We start from the raw sequence: 25072 nt of genomic DNA on the forward strand, positions 1-25072 counted from the left end.
GAGCAATTTCAGAGAAACTTGTGGAATGCTCATTAGAACTACTACATAGACATTAAGCAAGTGTTTGGCAGCATACGGTGAGGAGGAATACAGTAAATCTTGAGGTTTGACAACATATTCCTGGAAAGCTTTAGGAAACATTTATAACAAATTCTTAAAAGATGAGTTCATAGGACACTGATGGAATAATCAAACAAGTAGCAAAGCCACAATTAATGCTGCATGAAAGGAATAGATTTGGTGTCTCTCCCTATGTGGCAAGATTTTTTACATATCTGATTTGTGGATGAATGTGAATTTATATCAACATCAAAAACAGATTTATCCAAACTGACCAAGTATGTATGTGCAGCAGAGAAAAATTGGATTATAGATAAGATTTACTTACACAGCGCCTTTAAAAGAATAAAATATTCCAAAACACCTCTCAAGGGGAATTACAAAACAATATATGAAAGAGTCAAATAACACGATATTAGGTCAGATGACAAAAATCTTGGTCAAAGAGACTGTAAGGCCATAAGGTACAGGAGCAGAATTAGGCCATGGGACCTATCAAATCTGCTCCATTATCCAGTGATGGCGGATACATGTCTCAATCCCAGTCTCCTGCCTTCTCCTGATAACCCTCAATTTCCTTACTGATCAAAAACCTATCTATCTCTGTCATAAAGACACTCAATGACATGGCCTCCACAACATTCTGTGGCAATCCGTTTCACCCTCTGACTGAAGAGACGCCTTCTCATCTCAGTTCTGAAGGGTTATTCCTTCACTCTGTGGCTGTGCCCTCAGGGCTGAGACTTACCTATTACTGCAAGTATCTTCTCTTCGTCTACTCTATTCAGACTTCTCATTATTCTGTAATTTTCAACAAAAGTCCCCATCATCCTTCTAAACTCCACCAGGTACAGACCCAGAGTCCTAAATGTTTCCATGTATGATTATTCCTTCATTCCCAGGATCATTCTTGTGAATCTCCTGCGGATCCCCTTCAAGGCCAGTACATCGTTCCTTACATCCAAGACCAAAACTGCTCACAATATTCCTAATATGGTCCGACTAGTTTTATATGACCTCAACAGGAAATCCTTGCTCTTGGATTCTAGTCTTCTCAAAATTAAAGCTAACATTGGCATTTGCAGCTTTTGATGGTTGACTTAAAAGGAGGAAAATGAGGTCCAGAGTTGTGAGGTGTGGGAGGGTTTTACAGAGCTCAAGGTCTTGGCAACGGAACACACAGCCATGAATTGTTGAGCAATTAAATTTAACAATACTCAGGAGGCCAGAATTTGATAAAAGCAGGTATATTAAAGGATTGGAGAGGTGATAAAAATTACGAAGATGGGAAGGGGTCAGGACTTAAAGTGATTTGACCAATAAGATGCAAATTTTGATCTCAGTGCACTGCTCTTTTCTGAAAGCCAACACAGGTTAGCAAGGCCATCAATGATCATAGAATAGAACTTGCTCTGAGCTATGACATGGGCAGCAGAAATCACTGAGGGTAGAAATTGGGAAATCAGATAGGAGAGCACTAGAATAGTCACGGTTAGAAGTAAGAAAGGCATGGACAGAAGTTTGAGCAGCGTAAGATTGGTGAGAAGTTAGGTGATGAGGTGAAAGCAGCTAGTTTTAGCGATGGTTCAAATACAAGTTCAGGAATGAGTTTGGAGAGCTAACAAAAAATAATGGTTTAGTTTTCACAGATTAAGTGGAGGAAATTTTTGCTCATCCAGTACTGGAAATCAGATAAGCAATCTGATAATACAGCAACGGTAGAGTCACTGGTCAGGTCAATGTGTAGTACAGTGGGGTGTCAACAGTACACATATTGAAAATATATGCTTTTAGATGATGTTGCCAAGGGGAACAATGCAGAGGAAAAATAGGCAATGCCAAAGGTAGATATTTGAAACCAGGAGCAGGAATATGCCATTCAACCCTTCAAGCCTGCTCCACCTTTCAATCCAACCTGAACTCAAGCTCCATCTCAATGCCACATTCCTACTTTCTCTCAACACCCCTCGATACTGACAATATCTAAAAAATTATCTATGTCTTTTTTAAATATATTCAGTGACTTGGTCTCCGCAGCCTTCTATTGTGGAGAATTTTATGGGTTCGCTATCCTTTGAGTGAAGAATTTTTGCTCATCCCAGTTCCTCGACCCGTATCAGCAGAGGTATTGGCAAAGGAAGAGACATCATTCTGAGTGATACTCTAGCTCCAATCAGATTATAATGCAGTCAATACGAATGTCAGCCACTGGACAACAGTGCAAACAGTCTGGAGGGTGGTGTTGTGGTCAAGCATCTCAAAAGGGGGTAGACAAGTTGAGGAGTACAAAATGGAAAAGCTTACATTTATCAGAGTCATATGAATTGTCATTTGCCACATCAGTAAAAGCACTGTTTGTGCTGTGGAAAGGGCAGAAACCTTATGGGAGGGATTCAAACATTCTGGCAAAGTTCTGGCAAAAACAGAAATATTATTAGGATGCAGCAACATATTCCAAGATTGTGGAGAGAAAGGGAGAAGGAAATGGGATTCAAAAGTGGCATGTTTAAGGGTTGATTTTGAGGAGAGTGCTGATATCTGCATGTTTAAAGAAGAACGTGGAGGTGGAATACCTGGGGAGTGAGAGAGCTACAAAAAACATTGTCTAACATAGGGATTAGAAGGTTGGTCATCAGTATCATGCAGTTAGGGTTGAGGGAGAGAAGGTGACTCTCATGGAAAAGATGAACTCAGAATGGACCTGAAAGGAGATAATGAAGAAACTAGACAAACGTATGAGCTTATTTCTTAGGCAATGGGGATTGTGAGAGGGAGTTTATCTAAGTGGGCGAGTGGAGAGGAGGGACATGGCACACAGCTGACCTGATTATCTCAATCTGAGTGATAAATAAATTCCTTGTGCCAACAGAACGTGAGGCTGGAGGAATGATTCATGAAAACAGATGGCAGTACAGAAAAGATCTTGGCATTCTGTAAAAAAAGGCCTATATTATTTGGAAAGAATCTGGAAAATGTACACATTACAGTTGGATTCTATGCAGTTGAACAGGTGAAAATGTTTGCATTCCCGTTAGGTTAGTGCCAAAGAATTCAAGTTGGGAAGAAGATGTCGAAAGGAGTATTAAAAGCTCCTGAGATGCTGCTTGGCCTGCTGTGTTCATCCAGCCTCACATTTTATTATCTTGGAATTCTCCAGCATCTGCAGTTCCCATTATCTCTTAAAAGTTGCTTCAGCTTCTTTTCAAAGGCTAAACAGAATATGCAACATTAAGGGCATTTTGGTAAAAAATAAACATTAAAAAGTTCAAGAAGCAATGGATATCCCTATGCTATTATACGGTTCTTAGTGGTGGAACATGTAAAATGTCAATAAGCAAAACACACTAAAAGCAGAGATTAAATAGTGGATCCAAATATGGGATTAGCTAAAATGCAAGAATGATACAATACAAACATGATGTGGACAAGAATCACAACAACTAAAAATCTAAGAAAGGCGACTGTGATTGTGAAAAATGGGATTATTGAACAGGTTTAAGTAGCAGATGCTGCACTCAGATACTCCAGTCAGATGGAAAGTTAGGCACCTTTTCTCTGTGATGTTTCATCTTAACAGTACTCTCACAGCGCTGCTTTGGCAATGAGTGGTACTGATGTTTCCAACACTAACAATTGCTGAGGCTTTCTGAAGAGCAATTAATGCCCAAATATGTGCTGTAAACTGCTACGTGCTAAAAACTTGCTGAAGCATCACATGTTTCATAAAATATTTTGACTTCAGAATTTTTAACCTAATGTGCCGGATTATATTTTAACATGTTGTGTCATCTAGTTCCAAACATTTGAGAGACAGTTTCAAAGATGGGATCCAGATGGAAGCTGTGCCACTGTTCAAAAGCATCAGTTTTTATAGATTCATATCAAAAGCGTTTCCTTGAAGTGACATTTGGAATCAGGTCAAAAAGTGTGACAGAAAAACAGAAAGCACAAGTGATGTATAAATATTTTTGACCATAGGGTTGGTTCACTTTTACTAATCACTAATCACTAATCAATGAATGTCATGTGAGAAGGATGAGGGTTACAGCAGATTTTTGTAAACAAGGATACTGTCAGTGACATCATCGAGGATAAAGCTTTGTTTACATAAGTTTGGAGTTGTTTTTCCTGGCAATCCATCACAGCATTTGTGGTTCCTGAGATCACGCTGCTATTTATCATTTTTTAAAAATTAAATTTGAAAGGATTGAGAAGTCAAATGCGCACAGTGAAAATTCCATTGACTGCAATAATGAGGGATTAGGAAGCTTGAGTGGCTATTTAAAATAGGTCATTTTAATGGCGTCGAAATTCTGCATACGTGTGAAGAAATCAATAATAATGCAAATAATAAACTGGACTGAGAGTTTCACGTAGGTTAGTAAGTCGCACAACAAGGTGATTTGCCTGACGCACATATTGGCAAATTATCAGGAGCAGGGATAATTTGAGTAGATTAGATTAGATTCCCTACAGTATGGAAACAGGCCCTTTGGCCGAACAAGTCCGCACCATGCCCTGAAGCATCCCACCCAGACCCATCCCTCTATAACCCACACACCCCCGAACGCTACAGGCAATTTAGCACCTAGACTGCACTTCTTTGGACTATGGGAGGAAACTGGAGCACCCGGAGGAAACCCACACAGACACAGGGAGAATGTGCAAATTCCACACACAGTTGCCAGAGGCTGGAATCGAACCCGGATCCTGGCGCTGTGAGGCTGCAGTGCTAGCCACTGAGCTACCGTGCCGGCCCATAGTACACATAGATAAGTTTCAGGTCAGTTGAATGCTATTTATAAAAAACCTGAGGTCGGTTTCCCAGCATTTTAGAGCTCCTGACCATAACGCAGGAGTCAGTTTCAAATGAACACATCTCTTATATTCGCTGAAGTTGGTAAATTAGCTTGTAAGTACAATTTGAAATTCTCTCCGAGGAGGAGGACCAATTTAGCAAGTTTCCACAGAAATAAAGACATGCCTTTTGTTTTAAAAAAAGAAATTGGATACTTTTTGAATATTAGAGAGTGCTTTCAACATTACATAAAAAAGGTTCTAAATAATCTGATCAAATTAAAACTAAGACTAGAAAGCAGAATCTCACTTTTCCTTTTGAAGTTTCTCATCACAAAGCCGAGTGAATTTTATGTTACTAACCCTGCCTGATCATTTACAGAGTCAGCTCTATTGGTTAAGAGGGCAGAAAGAGTCCAAACACAGGGGTCTGCTGTCCATCTTTCGCTCCTCATCTCTTATGAGAAGAGTCAGAGAGATGTACAGCATGGAAACACACCCTTTGGTCCAACTTGACCATGCCAACCAGATATCCTAAATTAATCCAGTCCCATTTGCCAGCCTTTGGCCCATATCACTCTAAACCTTTCCTATTCATGTATACACCCAGATGTCTTATAAATGTTGGTATTATGCCAGTTTCCACTTTTCATTCCATATGTGCACCACCCTTTGTGTGAAAAGGTTGCCCCTTAGGTCACTTTTAAATCTTTCCCCTCTCATCTTAAACCTATGCTTTCTAGTTTTGGACTGACTCTCATTGCTCCAATTGACTGACTGACTGCTTCCAAGCCCCTGGATTAGTATCGGGGTGACCCATGATGTGTTGTGCTGGGATGTCTTTGGGAAAACTATCACATTTGACTTCACTGAGATCAGCTGACAACTATGAAAAGCTGCCTTCTATGATATCTGCAGAAAATGGCACAGCAACAGTAATATGAGCTTGGTATCTCTTGCTGACCTTGTTTGGTCCTATATTTCACCATGTCCCACTTTACATAGACACCTAAAAGATTATACCTTTGACTTATGTGGGCAGTGTGTTACTGACTATAAACAGTCCAACAGTTCTCTGTCCAGGCTTCCACCAATATTCACTACAAATCCACCGACTCCCACAGTTACTTTGACTATACATCCTCATACCCTGCTTCCTGTGAAGACTATATTCCATTCTCCCAGTTCCTCTGTCTCTGTCACATTTGTTCCAATGATGTCAGCTTCTACGTTGGGGCCTCCAAAATGTCCACTGTTTTTCTCAACTGAGGATTCCCTATCACTGTGGTTGACATGGCCATCAATAATGACTGACACATCTCCTGCAATTCAATCCTCACACCCTCTCTTCCCTCCCACAACAATTATAGGATATCTCCAGTCCTCATTTATCACCCCACCGGCATCTGTGTCCAAAGAATCATTAGCTGTCACTTCTGCCACCTTCAGCAAGATGCTACCGCTAGACATATGTTCCCCTCTTTTCCCTTGTCAGCCTTCCACCAGGATTGGTTCCTCCACTTGGTCCACTTCCCCACTTCCAACATCTCCCTATGCCATGCCAGAAGGTGCAATACCTGCCTGTTTTCCCCCTCCCTCATCACTATCCAAGGCCCCAGGAACACCTTCCAGGTGAAGCACTGATTTACCTGCATCTCACTCAATTTAGGTTACTGTATTTGCTTCTTACACTTTAGTCTCCTCTACATTGACAAGATGAAATGTAAACTGAGTGAATGCATTGTAGAATAGCTGTATTCTGTCTGCAAAGATGACCCTGAGCTTCCGGTTACCTGCCAATTCAATACCCTACCGTGTTTCCTGGCACATATCTCTGTTTGCTGCAGTGTTCCAGTGAAGGTCAGCACAAGCTGAAAGAACATGTCATTTTCCTCTTGGGGATCCTGCAGACTTCAAGACTCAATATTAAATTCAATAATTTTGGGGCCTGAGCACATTTCCCCACTTCCTTACCCTGAACCTCACACACCAAGACCCTGTAATCACGAGTTGCCACCACAAACACCCGATTGTTAGCTGGTAAAGACCCCCATTAGTAACTATCCATTCTCCCAGACTGACCTTTACCCAATCCTTTGTCTGCCCAACTCTTCTTTTCTAACTCCGGGCTCCATCTCCACCTTTGGTTTACTCCTGCCCCTACCTCAAACCCCTGTTTTCAGCATTTGTATCTAGCTACAATCAGTTCTGAAGTGTCACTGGACCTGAAACTTTGACTCTGCTTTCTCTTCACGCATGCTTCCAGACATGCTGAGTTTAACCAGCAATTTTTAGTTTTGTTTCTGATTTCCAATATCTACATTTCTTTGGTTTTTCCAGTTCCAGCTTTCCCTGTTCACATATCTGGAGGTCAATTTAATAATTAACAGCCATTGTCTGTTTCCCTCTAACCTTTATTTCATGTTGTTGATACAACAAGCAATTCCGATTTAAATACAATTCATTTTTCATGTTGTGCTGTTGCACTCACCCAAGAATGTGTTCACAGAGCAGTCGGCAGTAGTCACTGTGGGAGCTGGTAATTAACAGCAGCACTTTCCCAGCATTCTTCAGTTTCCTCAGCCAATCTTTCACTGACTCAGAGCAACGCAGTAAGTATTTTCCTGGATCTTTTTTCACTGATGGAAAATATATTCCAGAGTCTTCTGTATTGAGAAAAAGGAAACAGACAAATGTCTGATAATGTTTTATACTACGTTTTGCAATTAATTTCAAGGCATGTGAATCAGCAATTAACCTAATTGCTACATTTAACAGCCCATTTTTATGTTAATTTGTCTTTGATACACTATTTAACTTTGTAATATGATAATGGCGGACATTCTGCCTAAGCCCATATGTTTAATATTGGATAATGACTTGTTTCGTAGGCTGTTGTGAAGTCTCTTTGTAAAATTAAGATTGGCATTATTCATTCATTATCTACCAACATGTGCAGCTAAGTACGTGCAGAAGTGTTCATTTGGTTAACACATCTTCAGAATAAAGACAATCTTCCACAAGAAGTGAATTTGAGAAAAAAGGTTGCTAAGTGGAAAAAAAAGTTCCGAGGCTGTTTATGTTTTGTAAACCTAGCAACAACTAAATGGAAAATAATCGACAGTGATGACAGGGGTTATGGCATTGACATCTGCAACTTGTTTGTTTACTCTGTAATTTGTTTACTCTGTTCCTCAGATAACTGTTCATTTACACTCCAGTTCCTCTGAGGCAGTATATTGTGTATACTATCTTGGCTGGATTTCCAGTTCTCTAAACCTACTAAGTAAAATCAAAGTACCTCAGGTGTCTTTCATGCTTACTTTCCCCATTTTGTGCAGCGCTTGAAGGGACTATTTATCCATCTATTTCCTCCTGCAGAGTTTTCTCAAGTTATTTCACTTCTACACCGGAGACCAAAGTGTTAGACTTTCATGAAGAGGAATGAACGAATGAATTAGCTTATTGTCACATGTATTCAAATCAGTACAGTGAAAAGTTTATAAGTTGCCACTTACAGTGCCACTTTAGGTGCAAATATGCCTGGGTACAAACCTTAGTCATAGAATAGAGAAATAAAGAAAAAAAATAAGCTACATTACAGCTATAGAAAGTAGGTTGGAAAAAAAAAGCAAAGTTAAAAAGATAAATGTCATAGTCTCTTTCCAAAGGCTCTGTGCAGCAAACCAATGCAGGGGGCCTTCGACGTGGTCTGACTGCTGGCCGCTGCCATGCTCCGCAATGGGCTGCTATTGCCATGCTCCAACATCAGGCCACCACCCCCGCTCGACACTGGACCGCTGATGAATGGCATCCTGGCTCTGGCCACCACTGTACTGGCTCTAGTCTCTAGTGAACCTGCTCTGGCCACTTGTTGGTGGCGTCCCCACTCCACCTGCGGGCGTCCCTGCTTCAGATAAGGATTGTGTGGATCTCAGACACTAGCATGAACCAACTGGACCAAATGAGCTGTTTGTGTGCTGTAAATTCAAGACCATGTTATACAAGCTCCTCTATTAGCTCCAGTATACCAATAACAATTTACTGCATGAATGCAAAATGCAAAGTCTAATCCTTTCGCAAATTTTCAATAGTGTGTTCAAGGTAATCTTAAAACTAAGGTCTTTTAAACTTTAACCTTGAAACATTTAGTATACGGAAAAATAATGAATAACTTGTTATTCAAAGTATGCAGAAATAGAAAAGCTGAAACAGGTTATATGGCTCAACTAGTTCGCATTGGTGCTTATTACGTCTAAATGTAGTATTGTAAGGATTGCTGGGCTGTGTATGAAGACAGATTAGACTGACTGAACTTGTTTTCCTTGGAGCAAGAGAGATTGAGACGGGACATGACTGACATGTATAAAATCATGCGGGGCACAGACATGAAGAAATGTTTCACCTTGATGGATAGACTAATGGGCAAAGATTTAAGTTAAGGAGCAGGTCACTTAGAGGGGTTGTGACGAAATAGCTTTTCACCCAAAGGATGTGGGAATCTGAAAGTCATTGCCTGTAAGCTTGGTAGAGACAGAGGGCTGAGGGGTGACCTTATAGAGGTTTATAAAATCACGAGCGACAAGAACAGGATGAACAGCCAAAGTCTTGTTCTCAGGGCGGGGGAGTCCAAAGCTAGAGGGCATCAGTTTAGGGTGAGAGGGGAAAGATTTAAAAGGGATCTAAGGGGCAACCTTTTCTTGCAGAGGGTGGTGCATGTATGGAATGGGCTGCAGGAGGCGATGGTGGAGGCTGGTACAATTACAACATTTAAAATGTATCTGGATGGGTACATGAACAGGAAGGATTTAGAGGGATAATGGGCCAAACGCTGGCAAATAGAACTAGGATATCTGGTTGGTGTGGACATGTTGGACCGAAGGGTGAATTCCCCTGCTGTCCAACTCTATGACTCATGAATTGGGTAAATGGGTGAGTGGTAGCAGATAGAGTCTAATTTGGATAAATGTAAGGTATTGAATTTTGGTAAAACAAACAAAGGCAAAATTTACACAATCAAAAGTTAGCCTTGAACACTGTTGTAGAACAAAGACCTGGGGGTTCAGATACATAATTCTTTGAAGTTTGCATCACATATAGATAGGGTGTTTTAAGAAGCTATCTAGCATGTTTGCCTTTATTGCTCAGAACTTTCAGGATAGGTACGGGGTTCTTATATCATGGTTGTATAGGACATTGGTGAGATCTCTTCTGGAGTACCATGTCCAATTCTGGTGTCCGTGAGAGGAAGGATATTATTAGGCTGGAGAGAAGTCAGAAGAGATTTACCAGAATGTTGCTGGTAATGGAGGGTTTGAGATGTAAGGAGAGGCTGGTTAGGTTGGGACTATTTTCCAGTGGAACATAGGAGGTTAAGAGGTGACCTTACAGAGGTTTATAAAATGATGAGGGATATAGACAAGGTGAAGGTTAAGTGTCTTATTCCTGGGGTGGGGGATTTCAAGACTAGGAGGAACATTTTTAAGGTGAGATTAGAGGGACATGAGGGGCAATTCTTTTATGCAAAGTGGTTTGCATGTTGAATGAATTTCCAGAGGAAGTGGCAGATGCAGGCACAGTTACAACATTTAAAAGACATTTAGATAAATACATGAATAAGAAATGTTTGAAGGGATATGGGAAAAGTGCAGGCAGGTGGGACTAGTTAGTTTGGAATTTGGGTCAGCATTGTTAAAAGGTCTGTTTCTGTGCTATTTGACTCTATTTAAAAACAACGTGGATGTATGCTCGTGATGCCAAAGTATATAAGGCTATGGACCAGGTGCTGGAAAATGGGATTAGAATAGTTTGGTGACTGTTTTTGTCTGGTGCAGACTTGACGGGCTGAAGAGACTTTGTGCTGTAGACGTCCATCTCTCTAGGATAAAGATGAAAACTGAAGAAGGGTGTTCTATCCTTTGGCTGGGAATGCTGTTTGGAATTCTGGAGGTAATTGGTGACACTTGGTTATAATTTAAGACTCCTGTGTGTCACAGTCAGTGGTTTCTTCATTTCTTCTGGAATGTCTGCAGAAGTGAGCTCAGTTGGGCAGTGTTCAAACCAAGCATGCTCCAATTACTTAATATGGTTCTGATAATGAGGTTCATGAAAATGTTTAAACAGTCAGGGTAAAATTGAAGTGTAAAGATCTATATTTTTTCCTTTCCCATTTACATTACCCCTGAAAGAACAAAACACACTGTTCACTCAAAGGTGATTTCTTCTGATACCTGCTCACTAATCTTCTCAGTCCAAACACTTTAATCAAATGGGGTTATGAGGTGGATAGGTTATCTGTCTTTTTGGGTCTGAGTCCATAATGCTCTGAGATGTAAAGGAAAGTAGCAAGACCACAGCAAGCTATTTAAAAAATTTCTGAAGGTGTTGTGTCACCACTGGAAGGGTGACATGTGCCATCCAAACAGCTATTTGTATACACTGAAGCCCACAAGCATTTTACAGCAAGATAAGAAAGATTGCAGTAAGGAGTCTAAATCTGAAACCTTGCCAACTTCAGTTTCCGAGTCCATTAATGTTGAATCCAATCATTGCAAAGTTACCACAGGTCACTATAATGTATTTTAACCTAACACTGAAACTCTGAACTGTGCAGCTTGGCAAGATTTGTGTCCTCTATGTAGACATGTCACTTGGATGATCTCAGACTTCTTTTTATTGGCAACATTTTTCTTCCAGCTCATGATCACAAAATGTTGAGAGCATCCCAGGTGGCTACAGTAACAATCTTAAACTTGGATTAACACAAAATGCACATCTGCAGCTATATAAAATCAATTCACTTGTAGTACATGTGGCTATATTAGATCCTTCTGCTTCAACCTACAGGGAGCAAAATACAGGTCTGACAGATGATGAAGAAAATAGTTAAATCATTGTTTAATAATTGAAGAAAATGTTTCAAGTTTATTTTTATCTCGTCCAGAAAAGCTCTGCAAACTTTGTAGGATTCATTCTGTAAGGAGAACTGAATACCAAAGTAGTAGAATTATGCTTCAGGCATACAGGGCATTAATGAGAATAAATCTGGAGAAGTGCTGCCAGATGAAGTGGTGGAGGCTGGTACAATTACATTTAAAAGACATCAGGATGGGTACATGTATAGGAAGGGTCTAGAGAGCTATGGGCCAAATGATTAATTTAGGATATCTGGTTGGCTTGGGCAAGTGAGACCAAAGGGTGTCTCCGTGCAGTACATCTTCATGGGTCTATTAGTCTCCTTATTTAAGGAAGGGTGTAAATTTGTTGGAAGCAATTCATTAAAGAGTTGCTAGGTTAGTAGCTGGAATGGTGGGGAGTTCCTATTAGGAGAGGTAAGACAAGTTCGTATCATTCTTGCTTATTTTATTTAGGTGGTGAAACACAGTAAGTCAGTGAAGCTTCTTCATTAAAATCACAATTCACGTAAAAAGCAACTAAAAGTTAACTTGAAGCAAAATGTCTGTAAAATGGTATTGAAATCAAAATATCTATAATGTACCATCGTATATATTCTGCCAGCATTATTTCCACACTCTATGTGCTTTTAATGCATGAAACACGTACCAAATGGCAAAGAGAATGCGAAAACGGCTAAAATGTTAACATCGTGAATATATTGGGCTAAAGGTAAACTGTATCTGATAAAACATTAGCAATCACTAGCAGAAAAAGTCTGGTATTTTATAAGGGCATTACTTGCATTGACTAAAAGTATAATTTTTTTTCCAGTCATCCTTGGGATACAGGCGTGACTGGTAAGGCTGGCAACTGTTGTCTATCCATCCTTCCTGTGTGTCATCAATAGGCACAGGATCCACCAGGTAACTGAGGTGCTTAACTTGTAAGGTTAGTTTCAGAGAAACTATTTCAACTGCTGCAGAAATCCGGGGCAAGAGTTCAACAGACTGTGATTGTTATGTTTTTCTCACTGTATTCACTGATATGGACAAAAACTGGATATTGAAGTGGAGGTACATATTGGTGATGACCTTACGAACAGACATGAGAGGCTGACTCGTCCATACCCTTCTTTGACCTCATGAAGAAACCTTATGGCTCACTTTCAGTAGTCTCTCCTCCCTTTTAGAACTTTAAGACCTCTGAAATCAGGGCACCCTCCCACTTCGACTGAGTTTTGCAGGAGGACCAGGAAATGCCTGGTTAGAAGAGACTGGCAACCACAAAAAGCTATTGCCCACTGCTCCAGGCTCAACGAGCAGAATTTTAGAATAAGGCCTGGTGGTTAAAATTGGCATGACCTCATTTTGTTGCTAGCAGACATGAATCTAAACAAAGCCAGCAATTTCAATTGAAGTCCGCAGTGATACACTCTTATGTTACTCCCCCATGAGAAACCTTGAGTCGGAGTTAACGTCATCATGTAGGCAAAGCAATTCTACCTGACTCTTAGGGCTTATGACACTAAATTATCTATTGAATGGTGTTTGAATCTCATCTGATTGGATGAAAGTATGAGCACTTTGCTATCAACATGGTCAGAAGTGAATCAAATCTGGGCAGTCTTTTCCTAATGCTTTGCGATCATAAAGCTGCCGATAATTTGTTTTAGATTAACATTAAATTGGCATCATCACTCAAAACCCCGAACGGTGGTTGGCGTGAAGCAGAAATGTTCAATATATTCTGATAATGGAAGTTTACTTCAGTTTTGTTTGAAGATACATTGCTCATCATAAAAGACAGATGCAGTATTGTACTTTTTGAATTGTGTTTTTTAAATCTGGAAGCTTAGTGCTGAAATGGAGATAAAACACGGGCCAAGCCTATGTTTTGTAATTCTTAGAATCACAGAAGTCTGGATGATTGATGGAGGCCACTTGGTCCTTACTGGCTGTGTTAGACTGGAAGAGCTGTGTATTTCATTTACTTGGTCTCACTCAACTGTTCTTTCTCATATCCGTTTAAATATGTATTCTCAATTATTTGTCCATTTTCCACTTAAAAGCTATTATGGATTCTGTGTCTGAGAGCACAACAAACGAATGCCTTGCCAACTCTTGGTACGAAAAAAATTATTTTAACTTCTTGGCATTCTTTTGGTGATCATTTTTAACATATGCCTTTAAAAAAAGTTACGAACACAGGCCAGTGGAAGTAGTTTTTTTAAAAAATTCAGTTTATAAAATCCCACCCCTCTCAGTTTTGAACTCTTAGATTAGATCTTCACTCAAAGTTATTTGCACAAATGAAATCAGCTCCAGTTTCTCTTGCGTCTTCTCCCAATTTATGCCTATCATGTCTGTTATTGTCTTATCTTCAATATACTTTCTCTATGTGGACCTGGCACCCTTCAATTTGAAGAATGCTTTGTGAGACACATACAGAAAGCACAGCTAAATAAACAAGTCACAAGGATGCAACAGTTCCAACTTTTAATGGGAATAAGTTACATTCACCTAAGCCTTTTAATATATTAGAGGTCTTGGAATTTGCCGTTGTAACTTGTCAGTTCAAAAGTTAAACAATAATTTCAGAAACCTCAACTACAGTGTAACAACTATATTATACCACAGACGCTTTTAGAAGAACAATAGAAACATATCTTCAATATCTAATCTGCGGAAATTAGTACCAGGAGGATCCCACTAACACCAGTTGTGTGGCGTATGTGTGACAGACACTGTATTAAACCGAACAACTGGACCCTGCCATTACAATTTTATAGAATCAAGGTTCAACTGCATGCCATTACAGCTCCCCACAGTGGTATGAATCTAAACTACAAAACTGCCATAGAATGAAGCAAGTAATTGAACACTATTGTACGACTGTGTATGTATCCAGGAAAATATGCAACTGTATATGTAGGCAAACAAAGTGAGAAGAAAACCTCTATCAATAATTAAATGTTCAATTCTGTCAGGCCCACACACAGACTTTAATACAACTGTAATTTTTTTATTGCTGTTCAATGATGTGGAGCAAAAATAATTTTAAAAATGTCCTTGCAGTGTTGCAGGTCCATGTGTAAATGATATTGCCACATCTTCTGTCCTCAATAAAGTGATTCTGGGCAATACCCAGTGTAGCCCAGAAATCATGAGAAAGCTTTATGTTTTTTTTCTCTCTATTGTCTCCTGCAATCAGTGACCAAAGGCAAAATCTTCCCAGCGCCTGAGCGACATGAGCGTCAGCGAGAAAGCTGACAAACTCACAGAAGATCAGTTGTGAGAAGCTTCCCACTGTTGAGAACAAAATTATTTTTCCAAACAAATAGTGAATGCCCACATGAGATTCTTGCTAGTGAGCAGTGAAGAGGCCTGTTTATGAACATTAATATACATTAACACCCTCACTGTTTGATTACCTCACCTCATCGATATACAGTTTTCCCTTTTCCCATCTGAAGAGAAACTGGATGGTGGCAATTGAAATGAAGGTCACAGCAATTATCTAAAGACTCTAGCTTGCCACTGGCTCCTCTGGCCCTCCCTCAGTCACCAACACCTCAGGGCATGCTCCACGAGCAGCATCTACCTCCCTTGCAGAAGTTCCCTCCAGGTCTGCATTGACAAATTGAGATGCCAATTCCCCACTGTCTGACATGTCTGGGCCAAATAAAACAAACCATATAGCCCAGCCTCAGGCTTTACTAGATACACAGCTGAGTGTTAAAGGTGGCATCGATGCCAGGAATCCTGGGAGGTCCTGACCATGGCCAGTCATCCCAGCTTGCAGTGAAAGGGAGAATATGATGAGGATGGTGGTAAAGGGATGTGGTGCATAGATAACGAGGTGTGATTAAGAAACCCTCCACAATGTGTGCCATAAATAACACAGCCATTTTCTGGTAAAGTTTCGCCTCAAGTACAAGCACCTATTTGCATAAAATTAACATAATGATGCCAAAAAAAATTTCTCCACTGTCACTACTCAGTAGGGAGCCAAATGTACAGTTTAAAAAAAATCCCCAGGAAAAAAAAGTCAATAGTAGACAATAGCAATCACAGATTGAACAGAATCTGGTGGTCTTTGAATACAAGGGTGAGAGGGTCTTTCAAATGTCCAAACAATTGAAAACAGAGTATCGCATTGCAGATGCTGGAAATCTGATACAATAATAGAAAATTCTGGAAATATTCGTCAGTTTGGGATTATGGTCAGCATGGACTGGTTGGACTGAAAGATCTGTTTCTGTGATCTATGACTCCATTAGCATCAACGAACAAAAGAGTCAACACTGAATTCGGACTTATCAAAACAACATTTGATATGTTAATTCCCTGCTTTCTGACTCTGCTCTAAGCAGCAGCTAATGATTACTTTTTACCCTTCACCCTCATCATGAATGCTGAGCTGCCTGAGGTTCCCGGTCCTGGTCTGACAGTCTACTCAAAATACGTTAGTGAGGCCTGACTTTAAAAATGATAATGACCTCTTGAGTGCTGTCCTCATGTTGTCAAGTCTAATTGCTGTCCACTTGAAAACGTGTCCTCCTTCCAATCACCACCACTCCCCACAACCTCAGATCTTCCATGTATATTGGAAAATACATTTTTATTCATTATAGTTGCCCTCTTTCCATCTTTAATTGAAGTTTCTAAGAAGTATAGCTGGGTACATTTTGTGATGGCCTCCCCAGCATTATAGTCCGTGCTGCATCTTTGTGTTATAAATAAATCAATGCATCCACCTTGATGTACAACTTGCCAAAACTGCAGCTTCTTAGAGAATAAGGGAATTTCTGAAACTAGACCAAGATAAAAAAAATCAACCGCTCAGGTACAATGTTCCCACTGTGTTTCTTCTTTCATTTGACCTGTATGGTATGTTCCAGATTCTTGCATAGTTGCATATGTACCCATCTTAAAGGGAACCTTGGTTGTGCATCGGCTGAGCGCTGCACTGCCCAGTATGTTCTGGTTTGCAGTGTAGCCCTGCACTGAGGTAGCATGGGGGGAACATTCTGAAGAAAATACAGTCATGCGCAGAATAGGACTATTTCCCACAACATATTGCCCTTTGACTAATTTTATTCCTATCAATTGTTGTGCACTGGGAGGCCAGTTGTAGCCGTCTCCTGCATCAACTGAGCTGTAAACGAGTCAATACAGATCTGCAGAGATAGTACGAACTGCTGATGCTGGAGAATCTGAGATAACAAGGTCTAGAGCTGGATGAACACAGCAGGCCAAGCAGTATCAGAGGAGCAGGAAAGCTGACGTTTTGGGTCTGGAGCCGTCTTCACAAACCTTCTGAAGATGAGCCCAGACCTGAAGTGTCAGTTTTCCTGCTCCTCTGATGCTACCTGGCCTGCTGTGTTCATCCAGCTCTATACCATGTTATCTTAATACAGGGCTGCAGATGAATTCATCCCACTGAGGCACCTGGGAAACACATAATTAAAATAATTTCACTTCAATTAAAGGAAACTCTCCCAAAATGCAATTTTTTTAAATGAAAAGCACAGTGTAACTCTTGATCAGACTCATAGTCTGAAATAACAAAACACTGATTTTACTTTTTTCTGATGAAGGGTCTAGGCCCAAAACGTCAGCTTTTGTGCTCCTAAGATGCTGCTAGGCCTGCTGTGTTCATCCAGCTCCACACTTTGTTATCACTGATTTTACTTCTGACTTTTATTCAATTACCCTCAATAACACTGAAATTTCAGTCAGCTTCACTGAAAACTTTCTGTTTTCTCCACATTACAAAACTTAGTGATAACATTTGTACTTCTCACTTATTACACTCTGCAATGCTGTTAATTTGAGACAATTTGCTTGGATCATTCCAAAAGCATAAAAGCATTTGCAGTTGCCAGCCTAAGCCGAGCTGTGGCATCCCAAATGAGACAGCCTCAATGGTGGTCCTGTATTGAATATTTTTCTTTAAGTTGGCCACACTTTAACTGGTGCCAATACCATTAACCCACAAAATGCTTTTTCTAACAGGTACAGCAGAGCTAGTTTCATACAAGCTATGATTTATGGTATACAATTTTACGCAGTATTAGCATCCAAGTCAGTGGTTCTTTCCAGCATGCTGAAAGACTGGGAGATTCAGCACTGGAATGGAGCTGAAAATTCCAGTATTTCTAACAGGTGAGAATCTCATTTGCTGGGCTGCTTTGCCATGCGATTGTGAAGACTCAGATTCCTGACAGTTGACAGTCTGATTAAAAGTATCCCCACTGCACGATGAAGGTTACAGCTGCGTTCAGAAGAGTAAAACCAGTTTGAACGTTGAATGACAAGTGTTAGGAAATAATGCAACTCATCATCCAAAAGGTTGCCATGGCCTCTTATGTCATTCTGTGGGACAGCATGTACAGCAAACTTTAACTGGCACCTTTCAACCAGCACTCTTAGTAAACCGGCAAAAATTATATTGCTCAAATGCCACAATCAACTGTGAGGGCAGTGCACTTAAGCTGTGAATAAAGTATAACATTAATATGTACACCTCTGCATTATGTTTCTATTACTTACTGTGTGTTTTTACATTGATTTTTAGAGGTGTTTGATGTTCTTACATAGATCTTTTGAGGAATTTGATGTCTTGAAGCTTTGCTTCATCAGGGTTTACTGCTGTTATGTATATATCTTGGTTATCTGGAATATCTGACCAACAGGCACACTCCTACTCCCCAAGGTGTTCATAAAAAGGTTTGCTGTACTTTTACTGTCCTGTGATTTAGAGATTTAGCAATCAGATAAATGAAATTCTGACAATTACTTTATGTTTAGAGAGGTAAGGAAATGGGTTTGTTAGAACGGTACAGCACGGGAATGGGCCTTTCAGCCCATGATGCTCTGTCCCAAGAGATGGTATTTTGACAGGCCGCATCTGTAGTTGCAATACCAAGTAAGATGTTAGCATGCTTATTGTGCTTTTCTATGAATATGTTAACATTTTGCCCCAGCAAGCAACTATTGAGTTGCAAGACAGTGCAGGAAGAAGTGAGGTTGGTCAGAAAGGGACTGCTCTGGTGTAGATGGATATTGGCTTTATACCAATTTTGGCTTCTTACAGTTCCTGAATTCTTCTAGTCCAATTGTTTCAAGACCTCAATTCACACGTGTGCGGTGTGGAACTTGCATGAATTGGGAGTTTCAGGAGATAGAAATTCGAGGGCTCTCATATGTGACTATACAATGTTGCTGATAAACAATCCACATGCCTGAAAGGACAGGCCCAGGGCACAGGGGATACTTGTCCTCATCAACATGAAGCCAATGAACTGCATGCGCCTAACAAATACAGGCATACAGCTACCAGCAAAGAGCATTCAAACAGTAGTTTTAGGCAATGCCAGCAGGAGTCTTCAGGCAGCATGCAGAGAAGGGAAGGAGCTAGAGGAGTTCAGCAGCTAGTCTCAGAACCCACTAATGTCAAACTGAGAGCGGGTGGCAGCAGTGATGGTGCCATTGCAGCTGGGGTGGAGGGTATACTGTGCCGTTGTGGCTCATTTGATGTAGACATGGTTCAGGTGAAGTACTCCAGCTCCGATGATAACCAATTTAGGGAAATTTATATCAAACATGTACCTTGTGATTATACCCTATACTGGCCCCTTTAAATAGCACCTGTTAGGTCACATACAGACCAGGCAGCTTATTGCAGAAGGAGCTCCAAACACAAGATCAAAACTGTTCTACTGAGTCCAACAAAATTTTAAAAAAACATATGTTAAAAAGTTAAAAGCATAGTTAGACAGTGGACAGCAAAGTCCCTCACTGTATGCCAAAATCAGAAACAACACTGCATAAAATTTTAGATTTTTGTCTTTCCCACAGTGGACTAACAGATATCAGCTGACATCTAGTGTACAAATAGCTTGCTAAAACGCTGTTAAAGTTCAATCAAATCTTAAAGTGCAGTCATATAAACAAAGGGACAAGAGACTTCTTTTCTTGCTCTCAACGCCAAATGCTTGCCATATGTTTGATGAGTGTTTGGAGTATAAAGGAAATTAAAGCCTAAGAAAACAACAGAGACAGGAAAAAAAACTTGACAGGCGACATTTTCCTGGTTATGGTGTTTGTGCTGGCATTCCAGCTTTGCTAGACTAACTCTGATTTAAAACCCTCATCTGGTTAATCAGCATGTGTTTAATCTCTTTAACACTTCTGTCGCTTTAAGATGCATTTGTCTTCTGTCTTCAATTGTCAGCTTGCCTCCATTGGTATCCTAACCCTAACTCTGGAAGTTGAACTTTCAAGGCAGCACTGAGGAAATGGTACAAAATGTTGGAAATATGTTGTTGGTAAGTGAGATATGAATCTTTCAGACTGTTGGCAGGACAATAATGGAAAAAAGTTACAAAACACACGAGATAAAAATGACTACTTGCATATACATAGTATCATTACTGAGAAAATATCCCATGTTGAGTCACCAAGGTATTGTCAAAAAGAAAAGACATTAAATAAAAGAGATTTTACGGTGAAAAGTTTAGTGAAAGAGTTGAATTGTGGATCTGGTCTTGAAAAAAGAAAGGGGATGGAGAGGAAAAAAGGGTTAAGGGAGGGAATTCCAAAGCACAGAGCCTTAGCTGCAGAAGGCATGCCTACCAATAACGTAAAGGAAGACGAATATCAAAGGAACCAGAGAAACAGAGACTCCAGCTGAGAGGTTTTATTATTGGAGAAGTTTCAACAGATGTGGGAAGGTCAGTGTTCTGTGTGGGGAGGTTCAATGGAGCCTGAACTGGCATAGTGTGAATGGGAATAACCACTTTTCCTGGTATAACCAAAAGAATCAAGCTGATTACTGCAAATACACACACACACACACACACACACACACACACACACACAAATACATTAAGTATACTACTATATTGGTATATTGACTTTTAAAAACTTTTCAGTTGTGGGATGTGGGCATCGCTGGCTGGCCAAAATTTATTGTTTGTCCCTAGTTGCTCTTGACATATTATTAACATATTAGGAATGTATTAATTTATTTATTAAATATATCTATGTATTATACAATGTGTTATGATATATTATACATATATTACTATAACTTGTTACAGCTTACTATAGAGAATGTTACGAACACACTAGCCTCAGGTCTGTTCCTTACCAGCTCCTACATCCTTCTCCCCAAAGCCTCAGGCTTCATTGCCGTGGGCAGTAGATCCCGTACTCAATCAAGTATCAATCCTTTCAGACTCATATGCAATGGCCTGGGAATGCCAGCACTTAAATACAAGGATTAAAATGATAAGTTGTGACATTCACGCCACAATGTTCCAAATCTGAACAGTGAAGGGAATGATGCAGTTTGGAATGCAGTGGAACTTTTGGAAAATTGAAGCTTACAGAGGGTGCAGGATGGGAGGAGAAAATGGATTGCAGTAGAGACAGGGCACAACATTCTCATGAAAGAAGCTGGAGATCTCTGACGTGGGTCAGAAGCTTTGCTGTTGTAAACAGTTTAGTTCAAGTTCGGATTTTGAGCAGAAGTGGTAATGAAATCCTTGGATGTGATGGTTTTAAAGAGAGGTCAAAGGCAAGGGTCTCCACACTTTTAACTGGAAGAAACTGTGACTCATCTGAAACTGTTTGCTGGGCAAGTGTTCTGAGAGCACACAGGTAGCAGTGAAATCTGCTGCTACGGTAGAACATTGCATATTAGCAGTTTGCAGGTGGAAGATGATCCTAATTTTGTTGATAATGCTGACAAAATCAAAAGAACCTGGAATGGATCTTTGACATTTCTGGGCTGAATGAGAAGGCTTTGGTAAAATCTGATCTGGCTATATCCTCTGATCAGGTAATGTTGGAATCCAGCAATGACAGACCTATCAAACTGAACAACAGAAGAGAAATGATGGAGGAAGATGGTCCAGTTAAAAAAATAAGGAATGTAACTATACCATTATTACAGTCACCCAGAATTTTTCGCATGTGTTCAGTTAAAGAATTTAATGCTGGGAGAAATCTGAGCACAGAGGTTCAAACACGGAATCACATCCTGGGATCTAGGGTCAGTATAGCGATTTTCAAGCCCTCTGTACAAAGTCAGCCTTAGTAGATACATTTGCATTTGAAGCGAAGACATTCTTGTTTTGGAAGTAAGTGTAGAACAGCTCTAGGATTCACAAAGTAAAGCAAATTAATTTGGTTTCAGTCAAAGGAAGAATATTGACATGGACATTAAGAGAGTTTCCAGCTGATATTCAAATCATATCACAGGATCCCTTGCATTGATCTGAACGCTCACACAGAACGACTGTTCAAGTCTTATCTGCATGACACTACTGGCAATGCAAATTTGATTGGCAGGGTACTGTATTGCAGTGTCAGCATTGCTCATATCTTCAAACGTGGGCTCATTTGAATCAATTAAACACAAACAAACAGAACCAACAAAGAACAACTCCAAGGGCAGAAGGACTGAAGCATTTCCTTGATCAGACTTTTCTTACTAAATAATTTGTGTGCATTTTGCTGCTGCCTACATCATCAGAATGCAGTGACAAATACATAGATGACTAAACTGTGAACATATCTCGATGCCAGATATACATTTGCCGAGAAACCGCCAAAGTCCGGATAAACAGAGCACAGTTTATAAGAAAAAGCATCCCCCAATTCCTGCAAGTCTTTCCACTCCACCAGGAATGTGACAGAAGAGCCAGAAATCAGGCCAAGGTCAGGATATGCTAGGTCCTGGCCCAAACTTCATTTCCGGGGGGGCGTGTTGGGGACGGAACCTCCATCCACTCAAAATATCTTTTCCAGTTCCAATATTTAGTTGTTTATGTGAGTTCAGTGTCTTAGCCTCAGCCGCACTTCCTGACAACTCAGTCCAACTGTTGATCCCCTTCTGTATAAAAAATACAAACTCGTATACATTACTGCAGCCCTCAAAGAATTAATGCCAAAAGTTTAAAATACATTAATTTTCACTGGTGTGCAGCTAATGATTGCATTCAAAAAGTCAAAACCATACAAATAAATATTGTCTTTTATTTGGTCAAAACGTCTGGCATTTGGAGAACAGACAGGCTCATAAAATATTTCTTTTCATAAATTGGCCATGAAGAAGAATATTGCTTTGCTTGCCCCAACTTCTCAGACTTTTCCAGCTCTCATAAAAACCCCATGTCATTCACCTAGAACAACATAAGCAGACGATAACTATATTGAAAAAAGGAAAATGTTTCAGGACTTGCAGCCAATCTTCAGAAAAGTGAAGGTTGAGGCCTAATGCAGGAGTTAAAGTTACGAAGAAGATTGGTATAGTTGACTTGGGGAAAATATTCCCTCTTGTGCAGAGGTACTAAATCAAATGGCCATTCATAGTAAATGGTCAGCAGTAAAGAATGATATTTCAGAAGAATTTCCTTTACCCCGTGTGTGGTTAGACTGTGGAACTCGCTACCATGTACAGAAGTTGAGACAAATGGCGCCAGTTCATTTAAGAAGAAGATAGATAAGCCTATGAGGGAGAAAAGAATCAAAGGATTGCCAATAACATGAGAAGGCTGGTTGATAGGAGACCATTATAAACATAAACACTGGCACAGGCTTTTTGGAATGAATGGCCTTTGTTTTGGCTGCAACTCAATGTAGAAATGATACAATTCTTTAGGACATAACTTCCTCACACTGCGTACGTACAGGAGGAATTCATCTAGGGAGGAACTGCAAGCTCAAACTTGCATCCTGCACTTTGGTCCAGAATATTAATTACCAACCTGTAAGGTTACTCACTTGCATCAGTAATAATTTAACTGGAAATGTCAAACTTGTTTTTCTTAGAAGTAATCTCCAGTTTTTGTCAGATGAACTAAAAGTATAGTGTCAGAATTTAACTCGTCATTACTGCCACTATTCTGTGAGGATTCCTGATTCCCAATGGATTAGGACAATTGAACTAATTTTGGCTTCTTCTTATTTGTTCTGGCACTTCCATGAACTGTGTCCCTTCAGTTGCTCAACATTATATCAGATGAAAGGCCATCATAACAGACTGCTGCAAAAATCCAGACAACTACAAAAAATGCCTTTGAGATATTTACAAGCTACAAGTTTTAAAACAGATACATTTCTACCACAGGATCCTCAGGAAACACTGAATAAAAACGTTTGGCTGCACCCACAGTCTTAGCACCTCAAGGATATCTTACATTGAAGGGTATGATATAGCAATTCTGTCACATTCCAACATAGACCTTTCTTTTGTTATGTGTAGCTGAATTGTGCAACTGCATGGGTTTATTAAATTAATAAAAGATTTCTGCTCATTTATGCTTGGAATGGCCTATTGAGAATATAATGGATAAAATTCAATAACACGTAATTAAAATGATATACTCTCTGCAAGAGCAGTGATGTAAACTACAAACCAAAACTGTCCCAGTTAATAGTTTTAAAGCATGAATGTATCGCCATAAATTCTAATGACCTTCACTATTTTAATTTTATGCGTTTCTGCTCATATTTCATTCTCCAAAATTGATTAACATTGTATTACTGCAAATAGTTGGGACAATCCATCATCCAGTTTTGAAAGCCTACGAGATTTGCTAATGGTGCATCCACAATTGAGCACATGACCAGTGGCAGAGTTGAAAGGTTTGAAGGTGACAGTCTGTTTTTACCTTCTCCATCTATCCATCTTCTCCCATTCTATGTGCCCCTTCACCCCACAATCACTTCTGATTTACAAACTGCAGATACTGCAACCATCTGCCTCTTGTGTTCCCTGTCAGCCTTCATCCCAGTTCTGACCTTTTGGTTTAGTGTATTCAGATGCCAAAGAGCTGCCAGTTGGTAAGGAATTGGTGCAGCAGGAATTAAGTCAAAGAGCAAGACAATGATGGAGAAGAAACTCTGTCGCTCAATTCCAGTTTGAACCACTAGCACAATGTAAACTTCAAAGGCTAATTTAATGTGGAATTTTCACATGATGAGCTACCAGGCAAGAGTGGCCTGCGGCCACAGTATAGGAGAATACAGTAGGGGTGATAGCTCACGCAGGGGAAGTATGTCCAAAGTTTCTGTTGCAGGGGACTTTAATGAGGATCTTGGTACAGAGGTGTGAAACCTGATGAGCATGTGTTTGGAAACACTTGGTGCATTGGTAGGTCTGTCTGAAGCCTGCTGTATTTGGTGAAGAGTCTCGCCACAACTTCATACCCACCATTTCCAATGTAACATGTAACAAAGTAACATTCACAAAAATGTTCGAGGACTCAGCCAAGATGCAATGTTCTTCTTTATTCATCCATGGT

At 40.0% G+C, this 25072-nt stretch overlaps 2 protein-coding genes across 2 annotated transcripts in view; one reads left to right on the forward strand and one right to left on the reverse strand.

Moving 5' to 3' along the window:
* nt5dc1 (5'-nucleotidase domain containing 1) overlaps window positions 1–25072 on the reverse strand; it is a 514716-nt gene that overhangs the window by 139701 nt on the left and 349943 nt on the right. The window contains exon 7 of the mRNA XM_048530930.2: window positions 7349–7523. Coding sequence (XP_048386887.1) covers window positions 7349–7523 — 175 coding nt within the window. The remainder of the gene's footprint in view (window positions 1–7348; window positions 7524–25072) is intronic.
* The window catches only part of LOC125452309 (uncharacterized), a 197863-nt gene continuing 183538 nt past the window's right edge, over window positions 10748–25072 (forward strand). Inside the window, exons 1-3 of the mRNA XM_059645058.1 lie at window positions 10748–10806; window positions 12586–12677; window positions 19993–20086. The gene's annotated coding sequence lies outside the window, so the exon portion shown is untranslated. The remainder of the gene's footprint in view (window positions 10807–12585; window positions 12678–19992; window positions 20087–25072) is intronic.

The sequence above is a fragment of the Stegostoma tigrinum genome, chromosome 4 (genome assembly GCF_030684315.1).
Source record: "Stegostoma tigrinum isolate sSteTig4 chromosome 4, sSteTig4.hap1, whole genome shotgun sequence".
Lineage (NCBI taxonomy): Eukaryota > Metazoa > Chordata > Chondrichthyes > Orectolobiformes > Stegostomatidae > Stegostoma > Stegostoma tigrinum.